The sequence below is a fragment of the Leuresthes tenuis genome, unplaced genomic scaffold (genome assembly GCF_036924035.1).
Source record: "Leuresthes tenuis unplaced genomic scaffold, fLeuTen1.0.hap1 SCAF_23, whole genome shotgun sequence".
In the NCBI taxonomy this organism is placed as follows: Eukaryota; Metazoa; Chordata; class Actinopteri; order Atheriniformes; family Atherinopsidae; genus Leuresthes; species Leuresthes tenuis.
In genome coordinates this window covers 7,267,617-7,284,490 of record NW_027325377.1, presented here as the reverse complement: position 1 = coordinate 7,284,490, position 16,874 = coordinate 7,267,617, and the positions used below count along the sequence as shown (strand labels likewise).

The 16,874-nt window shown below is 41.0% G+C and overlaps 2 protein-coding genes across 7 annotated transcripts in view; one reads left to right on the top strand and one right to left on the bottom strand.

The window, feature by feature from the left end:
- Nucleotides 1–8,054, bottom strand: part of pik3cg (phosphatidylinositol-4,5-bisphosphate 3-kinase, catalytic subunit gamma) — a 21,565-nt gene extending 13,511 nt beyond the window's left edge. Inside the window, exons 1-6 of one of the 4 annotated variants that reach the window (XM_072377990.1) lie at nucleotides 8,032–8,054; nucleotides 1,258–1,473; nucleotides 992–1,163; nucleotides 650–912; nucleotides 314–400; nucleotides 118–218 (exon numbers count right to left, since the gene is read on the bottom strand). In XM_072377990.1, coding sequence (XP_072234091.1) covers nucleotides 118–218; nucleotides 314–400; nucleotides 650–912; nucleotides 992–1,163; nucleotides 1,258–1,470 — 836 coding nt within the window. In that variant the 5' untranslated portion in view covers nucleotides 1,471–1,473; nucleotides 8,032–8,054. Of the gene's footprint in view, nucleotides 1–117; nucleotides 219–313; nucleotides 401–649; nucleotides 913–991; nucleotides 1,164–1,257; nucleotides 1,478–2,800; nucleotides 2,916–8,031 lie in introns of those variants that run through there. The other 3 variants (XM_072377989.1, XM_072377988.1, XM_072377987.1) reach the window with 3 other exon arrangements.
- LOC140283257 (HMG box-containing protein 1-like) lies at nucleotides 4,471–16,874 on the top strand. Of its 3 annotated transcripts, XM_072377991.1 has the most exons (13): nucleotides 4,471–4,540; nucleotides 5,436–5,538; nucleotides 6,138–6,245; nucleotides 6,744–6,948; nucleotides 7,203–7,329; nucleotides 7,518–7,629; nucleotides 9,378–9,487; nucleotides 9,568–9,724; nucleotides 9,807–9,951; nucleotides 10,951–11,069; nucleotides 11,241–11,424; nucleotides 11,510–11,651; nucleotides 12,059–16,874. In XM_072377991.1, exons 2-13 carry the CDS (start codon nucleotides 5,448–5,450, stop codon nucleotides 12,074–12,076), a joined length of 1,518 nt encoding a protein of 505 aa, XP_072234092.1. In that variant the 5' UTR covers nucleotides 4,471–4,540; nucleotides 5,436–5,447; the 3' UTR covers nucleotides 12,077–16,874. The 3 variants fall into 3 exon arrangements, with proteins under 3 accessions (XP_072234092.1, XP_072234094.1, XP_072234093.1); XM_072377993.1 differs by lacking the exon at nucleotides 5,436–5,538 and having other exon boundaries at nucleotides 4,477–4,540; XM_072377992.1 differs by lacking the exon at nucleotides 4,471–4,540 and having other exon boundaries at nucleotides 4,556–5,538.

Sequence of the window (16,874 nt, the reverse complement as noted above, 5' to 3'; positions counted from 1 at the left end):
ACTAGGGCGCGATCCAGTTATTTATCCTTTGACACACTAAAGTGCAATCTTGATTATACTGGCTTTATATTAAAGTTGGGTTAGGATTTCAGAGGGAGTTTTAAGCATCTGCCGTACCTGCCACACACACGCAGCACAAAATCTGCCTCACACATGTCGTCAGGGATTCCCAGCAAAAGCCTTTTATTTGCCGTTTTGGTAAAAAAGCTTGCCAACACCTAAACAAGAGGGGAAATGATCAGAAAACATTACAGAAATAAAGCACAGTAACAGAACAGGAAGTAATAAACATGTTATTATACATTTTTTCTACCTGTGAAGGTGTATCATCGATGGAGACCTTGATGGTCTGGCTGGCTGTGCGGATGTGGATTACCACCAGGATGTGACTGTTATTCACCTGTGAGGAAGAACAAAGTCAAATTATTTGAATTTAGGACACAATAATATAGCTTTTCATCTTCATCTTTGTCTTGGAGGTAAATATTTAGTAGATCATAAACTCAACCATGACATCAAACTCTCATTTTATCAATTCAGCTCATTAATTAAGTTAATTTCAGATCACAGGTGCTATCGAAGCATTTCTGAAATGTATGGACTGTATGATACACGGCTTGAATCGGTCCCTCAGATAAGACAAACACACCTTGGACAGCAGGTGCTCGGGTAGCGGCTTGCGGGTGACCCAGGGGTCCATGGAGTAAAGCTTTGGGTCTCGTTCTGACAGCTCAATGCGTCGTGGTGTCAAAAGCTTCCTGCGTGTGAACTCCAGCTCATCATCATGGACGTTACTGACATCCGTTACATCATAGCCAATCAGGTAGTTCAGGTAGCGCTGATACTGCAGGGAATCTTCAGAGGGCTGCGGACGGGACACCAGCTGGATCCGCCCCACGTCCTTTTTAAGAGCTTTTGAAACAAAACACAACTCTTTAACATTGTCACTGAACACCAACCATTTTCCAACTCCAGGAACTAGCGGTGGTACCTCTCCAGTAGCGAATGCAGTCCAATGTCTGAAAGACCTGGTGCTTGTCATAGATCTCACAAATGGTGCCCTTCTTCTGATAGAGCAGGATGCAGTGGTCAGGAGAGAACCGCTGGTAGAAGTCAGGACAGAGGTTTAAAGTAACCGCCTTCATCCACACCTGAGCTTTCACCTGGGTAACGAGAAAGAGACGGGACATGTTTCACTCAAGCACTGTACTTCATGTTTAAAGGACCACAATCTTAACATTCCCCGTTTCAGTCGACCTGTTCCACGGTCCAGTTTCCAGCCACATCCAGCAGCAGTAAGTCGGGGCTGCCTCTGCCCCGCGCCACAGTGGGCAGGACAAACTCAACCGAGATCTGATCCATTGAGGAGCAGGAAGACGATGTGATGGCTTTCTTTCTCCTCCTCCTTCGGTTTTCTTCTCGCGGCACTTCAGGCTCTTCGTCGCTCAGTTGAAATGGCTCCGTGTCCATTGCCTAGCTTGGACATAACATGCAGCGCATCATTCACCTGTAATCATGCAGAAATCTTATCTATTCCAACAAAGAATGTTGAATTTCCACCACCATGTTTCGCCAAACAAGTCTACTAGAGAACTTGTCCTTTGATTTGTCCTTTTTAGAGCACATGGTTTCAAAAAGGCCTGGTATATACCTTCCTGTTAATTAATTTTTTTTTTTCCCTTCTGGCTTTCTTCCAGAGCGGGTCAAACATTTGCTATTTCTTTCAAACAGCTGCATGAGTTCCCTTCATGTTGGGGTTCTCTGAGACTTATTTTGATTTGAACTCTGTGGCTTAAGGTTCAACACAAACTGCAAAGTGTTTGAGATCTACAGGCTTGTCAATGATTTGCTTTACAGAGACATGACGATATCAAATTAACTGGGGACCTTTACTGGCCCAGCTCATTACTGCACCAATATATCAGAAAGCACCAGTTGGTGTCTTGTTGGCACACTTTGAGAGCTATTGGCCATCATACAGTCCACTCACTTAAAATAGAGATATCCAATCATCAGAGAAACTGCTCTGCGAAAGTCTTAGTTCTGTATTTGGATAGATTTTCTGTGGAAATAGGAAGTCAAGATGGGACATGATGACCTACAAATTTAGAGAGCCCATCAAAGTGAATCCAATGCTGGGTAATAAGCCAAATATTCTACAGATCACATTTTCCATAAAGTTAACTGTAAAAAGTAGAGGAGTTGCCTTAATCATGGATGGTTTTGGAACACAACTCTGCTTAAACACCGGTGCTGTATCATCTACTTGGTGATCATCTGCATATTCTGAACATGTCAAGATGACAGAAAATAGTAAAACACAGCAAGTCTTAACATTCTTCATATTCCTGACTGAACTTACCGGATCAGAGTTTATTCACAATAAGGAAAGTGGCAACATTGACCACTGCGTCATTAATAAAAACTTTTTTTTTTAAATGTTTTTCTTTAAATGTTCAAAAGTCATTGGGATTTCCCTTAAGCTTATTTCACACCAACAGAGGAAGCTTCAAAAAGCAGGAAGCAAAACTCAAGTGGCAGGAGGAGAAACTCTAACTGCACACTGTGACACAGTCTGCTGTTTTGACGACTGTGTCATAAACATGTCTAAAAGCGTGTCCGCTATCAAAACTGTTGGAGACAACTCTCTGAAGAGCGAAAAACACTGAAAACTCAGAGCAGCCACAGCGGCGCTGGGTTATGCTAGTCTGCGGTGTAACGGTACAGCTGCCTAAACAGTCGGAAGGAGAGGCGTTAATTATGTAAAACACGCAGAAAGGAAGCCTTTAATGCGACTCACCAACGAACGCAGACGACAACGAAACCCGGAGCTTTAGACAAAGATTTCGGCATTTATGCTGAAGAGGGAGGCCAAAACCAGAAGTAAAAATGTGCGTGTTTTCTTAAAAAAAAAAAAAGAAAAAAAAGTTTGTGTCCAGAGACCGGTTTGAGGAACTGCTGCACTTCGACTTGACAAAATTGTCAAATTCACCGGCTACGCTTTTGTAGTCAGGAGGAGCAGGCAATTTCCGGTGTTCCTCCAAAGTAAAATACCACATTGTCAAATTTCGCTTCACAATCACACAGTGTTTAGAAGCCTTCACTTCTATTTTTTTTAAAAAGGAATACTGCCTAAAAACACATTGCACTTAAGAGTTGATATCATACAAATAAATTACCCAACAGACTGTTTAGCAATACGTTTAAGTTGGTGCATTTGAGCACTTATGGCATGTAGGAAAAAACTATTTCTAAATCAGGTTATTCTGTTTTGAGTGAATCTCAAGTGAACCTGAATCACTTGGCATAGGGCATCGGGTGAAAAAGGTAGTGTCTGGGAAGTCAAGTGTTCTTAGAGATGTTTATTGCTGTAGCAGTGAGCGTTGGCGATGTCTTCAAGAGATCACAGAGGGCAGCCAGTGATTTTGGGGGGCTTTGGCCTTTTTAGTAGTCTAGTGGTGGCAGTGGTGTTAATGTGCGTAAAAATTTGAAGTTGAACTTTTTCAACACAGTTAGTGAAGTGTAACATGGGCGGGGATCTGTTCTGCACTTCCTAAAGTCTATTACAAGTTCTTTTGGGGGTTTTTTTGGTGTTCATATCCAGCTTGACATTGGTGGGGCTGACGCGTGTGCCCGTGTTTACTGCCCTCTTGTGGTCACAACGATTAAATACATCAACACGCAATAATACGTTGAACTATGTTGGAACAAAGTGCTGCCATATTTTGATAGATTTCTGTCGATAACATTTAAGTTAAGTTCATGCAAGATGTATCAAGTGAACCTCACAAGAAAAAGTTGATCATGGCATAGAATGATCAATAATTTTATTTTCTTCTTGACAAAATGCTTGAGACTGAGGTTGTATATTTTGTATATTTATCTGCTTTTTTTGTGTTTCGTTAAGCATTGTTGACGGAGTTTGAAACTATCGACCATAACTATTATGTAATCACCTCCAGTTTTAACCGTCCGGCATTCAGATAGTTCTCTGTGACCACCAGGGAGCAGTAAAAACACAATTTTACTAAGACACTTGGGAGCTACACGCAGATTTTAAGCAACAAGTTTTTTACAGATATTTGCTAGGAATGTAATGTGAAGATATGAACACTTCTGTAGAATATTATATTCAGACTAACTCTAAAGATTTAAATGTACCCAAAGAAAACTGAATTTAGGGTGTCTTTGATGGAAAGTGGTTCTTCTAATCACCTCCCCAACTCAAAGGGAAATTCCAGCAAACATCTATATACATATATGTGTGTGTATGGAAGGGGGGTGGGAGGGGGGTAGAAATCGGGAATTAGATGGGTTATAACTGCTCTCTGGGGTACTTTTGGCTTTTAGCCATCTTCCTCTAAATCTACCCACCCAGTGTTTTATTGTTTTGGTCGTGGTAATGAAGAGAGCAAGGTTTCATTCATCTGACCAATGAGAATGGGAGTAACCACGGATTGACATCAAGGCTGGCCAATAGTATAGCTGGGAACACTGTGTTTACACCAGCCCATTTTTTCCGTACAAGGCGACTGTTTTGGTGAGTTAAGAAAAGTTCATTGAAATCAATTATGGGTTTTAAAGCGTTTAATTCACGAAGTAATTTCCCAGTTTGACTTATTTGTCCTTGAACTCGACACGGGGGTAAAAACGTGAAGCTGACAACGTTTGTTTTCTGTTGTAAAGGCAGTTTTGCTGCTCGCTCCCGTAAAGCTTCATTGTTGACGTTAGTTGTTTTGTTGTAATGCCTTTTGCGCAACAGGACGGCTCATCCGTTTCAGTCTACTTATTGTCATATTTTCGGACTCTGAATGTCGTCCGCAACGTTCGGCCGTCAGTTACAGTTTAGACAGAAAAGCTTTTGGTCGCTTTTGTCGACGTTAACAACTGGGTTTCAACTGCACTTTGTTTCGTGACAAAAATAACACCACTTTCTTTGAAGTTGTACAAATAGTGAAAACGTCGACATTTATTTATTTAATGACAGTCGACGATGTCGCACTGTTGCGCTTGCTGTGGGTGACTCAGTTTGTGTTTTTTAACTCCTTACTTGACCTGAATTATCGATGCCCTTCTCAGTATTGAATGAATGGGCTTTTAGTGCGCATGCGCGCTGTTTCTCAAAATTTATAAACAAGACGTAGTCACATGACGAGAACGTTATGAAATAGATTAAACTGAGATACGTTTTTATTTGCGTGGTTGTGTATTTAAAAGTGACTGTATACAGTTTCAATGAGTAAACTTGGTTGTGTTTGAGGTGTCAGCAGATACGCCACCTCAATCGTAAAAGGATTACACACTTCTTCAGCTCAGTGAAAGGTTATGTTTGTGTGTGTGAGTGAGTGGGTCGGTGGCAAAATGCTGATGCAAATGTCTGGGTTAGCTCGAGGTCATATGTATCATCTTCAGCATCAACTCTCTGGGTGTTTCAGTGGCTGGACATCATGGTGTGGGAGGTGGTAACTCCTGCTGTGCTGTCAAGCGACCCCAGTTATCACAACATGCAGGAGGCCCAGTCTCAGGCTGAACACACAGGTAACCACAGAGCAGTGGGCTGCAGGTTTAACTAGTGTCTTTCCTGTCATTGCTGACACTACTCTGCACTGTTAAGCCAACATCCAAGTTCCTCAAACTCCACACCTGTAGTTGGTACCTGTTCCATCCAAAATGTATAGTTTTTTTAATTTACAGAGCTACGGTTTGTCTCCTCACACTTCGCTGACATCAAGTGGTTGAGTAAGATTGTCTTCAAGTGTCAGATTAATGGACTTTTCTTTTAACAACCACCTGCCTGCTGGGTGGAAGTTGTTTATGAGCTTTCACATAGATTTATAAAGAATTTCCACTTGAAAGGAAAGGTTTTATGGAAAAAGAGAAAGTTTTCAAATATACCTTTTTTCAAACCGGATTTGGGGATTCTGGAAAGGTTCTGGATGCCATACTTTGCAGATGTGTTCATGAGACTGAATGACTGAGCTTGTTATGAGACAAATGAGAGTGTTGTGAGGCAAAAATGTAAGTTATCCTAGTTGTGACGTTAGTTAATTAACAACTACAAAAGTAGCTCAACTCCTTCCGGCTCAGTATACTTCTCACCTAGTGACCTCCTGTCTTTGCTTCGTCGTTTCTTTGAGGAATGATGATGGACGCAGACGGAGACCAGACACATGATCTGCTGCGCTGTGACGAACACTTCCCTTCCTCACCTGGCCTCCCCACGAGCGACAGTTACATGGAATACGGTATGCAGTCATGTAAAAAAGAAAGTATACTCTCCTCCTCTCTAAAGTTTTACATGCAAGGACATTGTAAAAAAATCACCTGGTCCTTGTCAGATCTTATATGAACACAAGCCCCAGTGACAACAACATGTGAAATATCATAATAAGTTACTGTATATTTAATAAATACTAAGCCAAAATCTGTGCGTGCAAGACAAAATCCCTCCTTACTGTTTCTATAGGAATTAAGTAGCAGGCAGGTACAATTGATTCACTGATCATCATCAGTGTGAGCGCCTCTATAAAAGCAGAAGTTTTGTCAGTTTGCTGCTCTGGAGCATTCAGGTGTGTGTTAACACAATGCCAAGGAGGAAAGACATTAGCAATGATCTTGGAGACAATTGTTGCTGCCCATCGATCTGGGAGCAGTTAGAAGGTCCTTTCCAAACTATTTGGAGTCCATCGATCGACTCATTTCTGAGGCAACCTTCTCAGCCGCCGTTTGTTTTCCTCTCCCAGACGATCTTCCAGATCTGCAGGAGGTTGGCGAAGAACCGACAAACCCGCCCGTTTACCAGGTGGAGGTCGGGGTGTCGCACCAGGAGCGACGCGCGCACACACAAACACACAGCACCCAGCCTCCAGACACGCTCTGGCTCACACAGCTGGCACACATTGCCACCGGACCTCAGAGCCCACTGCTACAGGAACCCGCTCACAGCAGGTATGTTAAAACTCAAATATTATGCACCAAAGGTATGGGCAAACCATTTTCAATCGCTTTGAAACAACTGTGTGAAGAGAATTCACTTTTGAGCCAAGTCATACAGTCAAAAATACCAAAAACAATGGTTTGTACAATTTAGTTCTAAAGCTGATCTGTTAAAGTGATGTAAGGAGTTTTGATAGCTGAAAAGATCTTGTTTCTTCATTGTTATCTATAATAATATGTGAGGGGATTCTTTCTGTCATTTTCAGCTCTTCTTCAGTCTGCTTCCCGAGCTCCAGCAGTGATCTACACTCCTACGCTCGGCCCCCTCCCACGCTCCTCAGCAGCACCGTGTCGCCCCCCAGAGGTCATGGCAGGGAGCGCAGGCGCAGCAGGGTGGAGCTGCTTTTACTTTCTTTCTTTCTTTTGTTGCTATTGTTTCTTTATAATCACCACCTTTTACCTTAACCCACTTATTTCTTTCATCTGTAATTATACAGCAGTATCAGGGTTTCATTTGAATTCTAAACCTGCAGTTTCAGTGAGGCTGTGCTAATTGTGGTTTTTGCTTCCTGTTTTAACAGACAAGCAGTGAATGTGGCTCTGCAATCTCAACCAGGTCCTCATTGTCTGATGATGAGGACATGGGCTGGAGTTATTCCTGCCCACCTACCACCTGGCACTGTTTCCTCAAAGGTAGACAAACACTCACTCACATACACACACATACATTCTACTTCTAAAAAGAAGTCTTTTTATTCAGCCATTGATGAAACCAGTGAAAAACAACCTCTGTTCTTTTAAATGAAGCATTTTTTTTCATTCAATAACTGCCATAAAACTCCTTAAATGTCGCTCTACACTTTCTTTTATTTGAGATAGTAGATCTTTGTTTATGCCACTTGCTTCTTCTTTAACTTTCTCTATTTCTTTTTGTCAACATTTTTCTGCTTATTCCTCTTCTCTCAGTGAGGAATTCTTTCCTTTTTTTGTGTCGTTCTTCTTCTACAAAGGATGCACGCACATAAACAAAGATGTTTGTCCCTTTATATGGTGACTACTGCAGAGAATGCAACGTACCGTGGCAATAAGGCTCACCTCATTTGTTGAATTTCAGCCTCCTCGTCTCCTCTCTCCTCTGTTGTCTTGCCTACGACCCAGAAATATTTGTTCAAATACTTTGAAAAATGTTTCAATTCCTAAAATGCCAGCGGAGAAGAGAGGAAGTTGCTGGAGAAGCTGAAAATGAGGATGCGTACGTGTCATTTACGGAAACGAGTTGTTGACTTGTCAGCTCCAGAAACACATATCTTATCTTGATTTCACTGAATGTTTGGGTTTTTTTGGTTGTTTTCTACACCTACAGCTGCTCAGTGAGGAAAACACTCTGTTTTGTAGTCATGCTTTACATGTATCATGGAGAAAACAACCCACTGTGGGGCGATTTGTGTCAGTAAGGCGAGGTGGACCAGAGGGGACACATTGTGAGCTGAGCCGACAAGTCATAAGCGCAGAGACATCGGTTCAATCCAGTTTATTTATAATGCACCAATTCACAGCAAACATCATCACAGGGAATTTACCAAGAAATATAAAAGTTGAATTAAGTATGGTGCGATTCAGTCCAGTTCATTATAGTTGTATTCATACAAATTCATGAAAAAATAGCTTAGCTAAGGAAGCTAATGGATTGCATGAAGTCTTTAGTTTGATTCAGTTCCCTGTCATGATCATGCACAGGTTGGCAGGTGACACTGGAGAAGAAAACTCACTGTTAACAGGAATAAACCTCCAGCTGAGCCAGAATCAGGCAGGGCAGCCTTCCACCTGGACTGGTTGAGGGGGGTGAAAGGAGACAAGAAAAACCTGATCAAACATCATAACACCTGCTGAGAAACACAAAGTTAATTACAGCAGTAACAGCGAAAGTAGGGAGAGGTTAGAGTCTATAGAGCTTAACCCCAGGGATGGTGCAGGGTCAGCTGGAGCTTATAGATAGCCAGACCTATCTAAAGGAAGGTTTTAAGCTAATGTTGAAGATAAAGAAGGTGTCTGCCAAACACATATTTTGCATAAACCGTGAGAAATGGACCAGAAAGGCAGGACCAAAGCAGCTGTGGACATTCTCACACTGAGCAGAGGGTTTTATTTGTGCACTACAACAGTGGTTCAGATCTTTCTTTATTAACTCAGGCTTTCCTCTTCAGGCTCTACTTGTGCTCACATAAAAAGAGCTGCCCTCGATGTACTTTAACTATTCTATACACTTTCTAATCTGTGTTCCATCCATAATCAGCTTTTCTGCAAAGCAGGACAAGAGAAGGGACAAGGCGTAACATACAGCTCATATTTAGCTTATTCCCTCAGCTGAGAAACACTGAGTTTTTATTAAGAGTTCACATAAACCTTGCCCACTCTGAGTAAAGATGCTCTTTACTTGTCAGGAACTCGCCTGCGTTTCCACAGTGGCTCTAACGTGGAGTGGCAGGATGCTGAGGACTTGGAGTCCAGTGAGAAAGATTGTGCCAATGAGGAGCATTCCAGATCTCTGAAGGTAATTTTTGAGCTTTTTTTTTGTTATAAACTTAATGTTATACAGGTCAATGAGTTGAAAAAAACCCTGCTTTTGTGCAGAGTTATGGCTCTGAGGGTCTGCAGCTGGTGGAGCAGGAAGAGGTCGTGTTGTCTGGTCAGGCTGTCCAACAGCTAACCTTTGATCCCGGAGTATTTGGACACACCCCCATCACAGCACAGTGCCAACTGGATCACCCCTTCTATGTAAAAAACAAAGGTATGATCGTGGCCAGGGAGAAACAACCGATTAAACAACATTATCACAGCTTCTTCACTCAAACTCCCTCTCTTTCTGTTAGGTTGGTCGTCATTCTACCCGAGCTTGACTGTGGTGCATTATGGGATACCGTGCTATGAAATGGAAGTAGGAGATGTGTGCCTGCCTCCAGGACACAGAGATGCCAAGCACACAGATGATTCGCTGGTCTTTGACACGTTCAAAAGGTAAGGGAGAGATTACAGAGTATGTGTGATGCTGCAGCACAAGTAACACTCTATGCAGTTTTAACAGGCGATTCAGTGGTAAATTTAGTTTTTTAATGTGTGAAAAACTCAGTCCAACCTTACTGTTTACATAGGAAATAAGAGGGTAAGTAGCAGCCGGGTGCTGCTTATCAAATACACTTGAATAATCGATCATCGTTGCTGCCCATCAATCTGGGAGGGGTTATAAAGTCATTCAAACAATCAAGAATCCATCATTCTGCAGTGAGAGATTATTTATAAGTGGAAAAAATTCAGGATAGTTGTCAGACTTCCCAGGAGTGGACATCTCAGCAAATTCACCCCAAGGTCAGACTGTACAATGCTTAGAGGAACTGCAAAAAACCCAAGAGCTGCATCTCAGACTCTACAGGCCTCAGTTAGCATGTTAAATGTTCATGTTCATGACAGCACACAGGCTCGTTTAGAAGGGCTGCAGGAGAAAGCCTCTTTTCTCTAAAAAGAACATGTCTTAGGTACAGAAAGTTTTATCTGAAAAAACCACAAGACTTCTGGAACAATGTCCTTTGGACAGATAAAACCAAAGTGGAGATGTTTGGTCATAATGCACAGCAGCACGTTTGGAGGAAACCAAACACAGCATATCAGCACAAACACCTCATACCAACTGTCAGGCACGGTGGTGGAGGGCTGATTGCTTCTGCATTTGATTTTATATCTGTTAAATAATGTTAGTGTGATATGTTATGTGTTGTCATTCATCTTAGGTTGTAATTACCTCGTTTTAAGATGTAGTAAGAATTAGATTGTTTTTTATATATGTAAAGCCTTAGAAGTTGATTTCTTTTTCACATGTTTATATGTAGATCTGTAGTATAACATATTGCACTAATGCACTATTATCACTTTCTTTTTATCACAGCTCTAGATGCAGCTTTAAGACAAACCTTTAAATACTGTGTGCTTTTTTCGAATGTTTTGTGTGTGGCTCTTCCTCAGCTACGATTTTACTCCTCTGGACTCGTCTGCGGTCTACGTATTGAGCAGTATGGCCAGGCGGCGACGCGCCTCTCAGTCCAGTGGGGGAGCCATTTCCCCACACAGAGACACCTTACCAGGTCTTGTACTTCAAATGTCCTACTTTCTCTTCATCCATTGGGTGAATAAATAGAAACAGGAAGTTTGCAAAATATAAAAGCTCAGCCAAGCAGAGGGTTAAATACATGAAGTCGTGTCCGAATAGAAGAGATTTTCTCGTGCTCTAATGTGAACCTATTTACATCACACAGATGCCCACAGTCCTAGCCATTCCCACTCCAGTCATCAAAAGCCAACCAAGAACCAGCTTGTCAAAGCACAAGGTGGTACCAGTGCCTCACCCACTAAGTGCAAGAGGCCAATGAACGCCTTCATGCTGTTTGCTAAGAAATTCCGAGTGGAGTACACACAGATGTACCCAGGCAAGGACAACAGGTGGGTGTACCCTGTGACCGTCGGGTCAATCAATGTTGTGTATTACCATGTCTGATATGTGATAATGTGTGCGTCCGCGCCACAGAGCGATCAGCGTCCTCCTCGGCGAGCGGTGGAAGAAAATGCGAAGCGAGGAGCGCCGAGTGTTCACGCTGCAGGCCAAAGCACTCGCTGACGAGCAGAAGAGACTCAACCCCGACTGCTGGAAACGCAAACGCACCAACTCTGTAAGAATACACATTCACACACCTGGTTTATAGCACCTGAGGGGAAGTTTCACTGAATGCTTTACCCTTATCCCCCATTGAACTACCCTAAAACCAAGTCTTTAACCTTGAAAACCTTGTACCTGTTGGCACAAAATTGCTGTCCCAATAGGTTGGTGTGTACTTAAATGTTCCACAAATTGTTTTGTGGTGATGCACCATTGGCATAATGCATCCATGACCCCTTACCCTAACCATAAAACCTAATCTTTAAACAAGTTGGGCCCATCATTTCGGCCCCCACAAACATGCTAGACCCAACAAGTATAATGAGCTCCTCATGTTTGGAATTGAAAGTCGAGGACACACTCACACAGCTTCACCCTTTGTTTTGTTCCTCTCTGATTCCCTTCTTCTTTGTCCAACAGGGCTGTCAAGGAAATTAAGGCCGCAGAGAAAAGGGGACGAGCGACAGGACTTGCAGGAGTACACACACTTTGCTCACACACACACGTAGAAGCCACGCAGAGCCAAATACTGTGATTCAGTTCTGCATTCTGTTTCATTTTGAGCTCTCAAATCTATAAGATCATCACAAATTTTTTACTGCTTTTACAAACACTCATAACTCGTGTCAAAAAATGTCACAGTGTAACAATTTAAAGTGCGATTATTTGTTCATAGGAATCCTAACAGGAGTGTAGTGCCTCCTGCCACATGTTTCCAAACCGAATGATGAATCAGACCAGCGGGTTTTAACTTTAATCATTTTACAGAAATGTGACAATAGAAAAAAAAAAGAGATTCTGATCATTGTCAGTTTCTCATCTATGCTTGAAACAGGTGAAGGTTGTGGTGCTGTAGCATTTTAGCCAAAGTAGAACATGTAGCCAAAATCTTATGTTGTACAAATAGAAATATGCAATTTATTTTCTTGCCTGTATTACTTGTATTTGGACTCAGTGTCATTGCACAAAACTATGATATATATTTTAATGTTGCTTTTATGTGATTTATCACATAGTATTTCAGTTACTAAACAAATGTATACCAAGTATAAAAACGGGGCCTGGGTTTTTATTCACCTTGAAGATGGATTCATTAGTGCTTAAGTTTTTCACCTTAAAGGTGCCCTGTGGAGTTTTCATGTAAATGAACAACAGTTCTGTTTTAACAACATTACTCACCAAATCCAAAAGGATCCAGTACTGTTCAAAAGTCCTGAGCCACCACTCATTTCTTTTCACACTTCCAGGAAAACAGGTGTGTAGTATATAAGGCTAAAAATGAAGTTTGTACAATTTTAATCAGCTGAAAATCAATATTTGGTCGGAGCACCTTTATTCTCCAACACAGCCTGAACCCTCTTAGACAAGCTTTCCATCATTTATTTAAGTAGTCTTCAGGAATAGATCTCCAGGCTTCTTGAAGCACATCCCAAAGCTCTTCTTTGGATGTCGGCTGCCTTTTGTTCCGTTCTCTGTCAGATGATCCCACACTGCTTCAATAATGTTGAGGTCCAGGCTCTGGGGAGGATTCATCCCTCCATAAGACCTGTTGCCACTGATTTTCAGTCCACTTCTTGTGTCATTTGGCACAGCTCAGCCTTTTCTCCCTGTTTCCCTTCCTTAAGAACGGCTTCTTGACAGCCACCCTTCCATGGAGACCATTTCTGATGAGGCTTGGGCCAACAGTAGATGGATCAGCTGAAGGTCCAGATGCATCTCTCAGGTCCTGTGTTGGGTCTTCACTCAATGTTTTCCTATTTCTGAAGGACTTTACTTTCAGATAGAAGCGATATGGGGTAAGATGAGCCACTTGTACTTATGGTCCACTTAATATATGGGCCTCAGGATAAGAGAAGAGTAAAAGCCTCTAACCAAATGTCAGGATCATTTTAAATAATCAGAATTAATGTATAGCTTATTATTTAAAAATATGGCTTATTAGGGTTCCTGTGTCTCTGTTTGCATCAGGTTAGTGGTAAGTTGATCCATATCAGGGGGTAAGTTACACCACCATGAGGCAAACTGGCCAACACACTTAGTCTAAATCAGACGCGTGGGAAGTTTGAAAGATAATTAGCCTCTTTAAAAAACAAATTCAGTAGTCTATGTTTATGTTAATGCATTTAGCAGATGCTTTTATCTAAAGCAACTTACAAATGAGGATAAAACATTACAGCTAGCGTCAAAGCTAACAATAAGCTACATAGAAGGAAACCACTAGTCAGGCTCTGTCAGAGGTGACGGGTGACAGTGTAGAGAGAGAGTGCCGGCATAGAGGGAAGTACAGAAAGAGAAAGTGCAGTAGAAGAGGTAGGGAAGTACAGGGTAAGTGCTAGGAAAAGAGATGCTCTCTGAAGAGCTGGGTCTTCAAGAGTTTCTAGGAGATAGACAGGGACGCCGCTGTTCTTGTAGCATTTTTGTTTCAAATCAGAAACTAAATCAAAAACTGCTGCCCAAACTAACATTGGCATGATGTTGCCTATGTTATGGAAGATGAATCTTTACTCCGATAAGTTCCTCCATCCTCAAACCTGGCTCAGTTTACCCAGCTGCATTGGCTTTTGGAAAAAACAATGTAGCTAACGAAGTCAGGCAAATATTTATCTCACTGATTTGTATATACTGACAAAGTACCAGCATATCATAAATATTTTGAATTGGCATTAATGTAGCAGCCATTATGTCTGATTTGTCAAATTTTTTACTTTGAAAAATTCTACTCTAGAAAAGGAAATTAGCGCTTATAATTACTCCAATTTGTTTTCTTTTCTTTTCTTTTTTAAATCACGTCAGCCAGAAATTAAATGATCCAAAAAAATGTTCATATAACATTCAAAGTGCATTATTACCAGGAAGCGGGTTGGGTCAACTTACCCTGTAGCTCATCTTACCCCACACTCCCCCTACTGTTCATCTGATGTAGATAGTTCTTTAGACACTTTTTTGTCCTCACACATTGCACACCATGCTAAAAAATGCTAGTTTTTAAGCTAATAGTTCTTAAGAAATCTCCTCGTTGGTGCAAAAACACTGTTTTATGTCTTTTGTAGATGCAAAGAAAGAAATGGGAACAAATTAAATATCTTCGCAAAAGGTGCAAAATTGGTGCGTCAGTGAATGGATGCTTTACTTGTTTGTCTTTTATGTGTGACCACAACACCGGTTCATCGCTTAAGTTCGGTGCATTTTTTGTGTTTAAATTAATTGTAGGTCAGTTTTAAGTGGCTAAACAAGCACAAAACACATTCCTCGGAAAATGGTCAAGTACAAGAACTAGACCGTGAGAAAGTGAAAAAGCAGCCGATGTCCAAAGCTTCAGAAAGCCTGGAAAACTATTCCTTAAAACCACTTTAAAAGATTACAAGAAAGTCTGGCTGTCGGGGAAAAAAAAAAAGAAAAGAGGGGCGGCTCAAGACTTGTCACAGTACTGTATATCAAGCTTTTCTTTCCCCAAAACAATAGCAGAGCCAGTTTTTAAAAAGGTGCATTGTTGCATTTCCTGTTTTGTCACTGCCGCCTGTTTTTCAGCAACTGCTTGGACTCTGTGTGAACACACCAGTGCGTCCTTGAGAGCAAGCGCGAGATAAGCAGAACTACTATCCAAGATGTATAAACTCCACATGGAACCTTGAAATTGAAAGATATTTACCTCTAAGGCTTTTATTTTAAAAGAGGAATAAGGGGTTGAATTTCCTGGTGGAAGTACAAAGATATACTTTACTTGATGAGTGACTTAAGATTGAAGATTTATGGTAATTTGATATCGTTACAAAAGATTTTAACCTCCTTGTGCCATAATGATGTTTCTAAAGCATCTTTAAAGACAGAAATACAGGTGGGTTGATGAGGATTCATTCTCTCACAGCTTTATTTCAGGGATTTCCAGAAAAAAGCCCTTCCCTGAACTTCTTATCTCAGTTTGGGTTGTCCCCTGATTCTGTCATAAACAGGAAAAAACGAGAGCTGTTTGGTCCCGCCCATTGAAGTTTATCTCCAACAATGAGTTTTTTCTCCACTCAATGTGGAAAAAGAGAAAGATTTCTTTAAAACAATTGTCAGGAAGGTCATGTGTACAACAGAGAAACGTTAATATTAGAAGGGATGACATTCTGCCAAGCTAATAAAGTCGCTCAACAAAAGTTACTGTGCACGTTTTGTGGAATTGATAGTCAGAAAAAAAAAAATCAGGATGAATTGATATTAAAAATGCGTTTCCCTGCACTCTGTAAACATTTGTTTGGATGTTTCTGGTGAGAACGGAGGCAAAAGAGGCACCAGCTTTGCTCAAAACTTAAATTCCGAAAGGTATTTAATTGGGTCCAAAGTTGGTAAACTCCCCAGAGTATAAGTCATAAACATTTATCGTTTTCCCCCAAAAATGACAGATAATCTAAAAATACTATTAAGAATACCCGCAAGACAAGTTTTCTTTTGTCATTGCTGGGTAAGACATCGCACTCAAAACATTTAAACACCATTTTATGGGGACTTTAATAAAAAAAACATTTAGTCTATTTATGTTGTGCCCATTCACAACAAAGGTCATCTCTTACAAATTAAACAATTCAGTTAGATACACCCAATTCAGTTAAACTCTGTGTTTCTATAGACAAAGAGGAACATTCTACATATGCCCTGACCGCTCTAAGCCTTCAACTCATTCTGGAATAAACGTTAAAGCCTGCAAGGACAGAAGCTGGTATTAGATGTGCTCGTTTACCACTCATATAATGTCCATATTTATTACGGACAGCGGATATAGCCTTGTAAAAGGTGTATTACCTCGAATACTGAGTGCATGTAAACACGCCCACTGCTTTACTAATTAATCAGGTCTGTGGGAACCCCAGCTGCGTTCGGCTTCGGAAACACCACTTCATTTAATTCAAAAAGATTTTTGTCATCTCACTTTCCAAAGCAGAGGGAGTGGTAGGGTGGACACTCATATTCTCACTGCATAACGAGGTTTAATCTTAATGCACTATATTCACTTTATCCTCTGTGACTGATACAATACAATGTGTAATGACAAATATTAATATGATTATATAGAAATATATATATATATATTTTTTTTTTTTGGTTTGACTTAATCTTTGGTAACTTTTCATGGTTGTGCTTATCATAATTTGACTGTTTGTCTTTGCTATGATGTCGTGTCCAGGTTGAGCTGGGGAGACAATGCAATACAGTGTATTAAAAGTGAAAATAAAAGCGTCATATATGTGGACTCACA

What these genes read in the sequence shown, in the direction of transcription:
- LOC140283257 (XM_072377991.1), top strand. Translation starts at nt 5,448, where the DNA reads ATGGTGTGGGAGGTGGTAACTCCTGCTGTGCTGTCAAGCGACCCCAGT. An exon ending in AGCATTCCAGATCTCTGAAG is followed by an intron (nt 9,488 to 9,567) that starts GTAATTTTTGAG and finishes GCTTTTGTGCAG; the next exon opens with AGTTATGGCTCTGAGGGTCT. An exon ending in ACACAGAGACACCTTACCAG is followed by an intron (nt 11,070 to 11,240) that starts GTCTTGTACTTC and finishes TACATCACACAG; the next exon opens with ATGCCCACAGTCCTAGCCAT.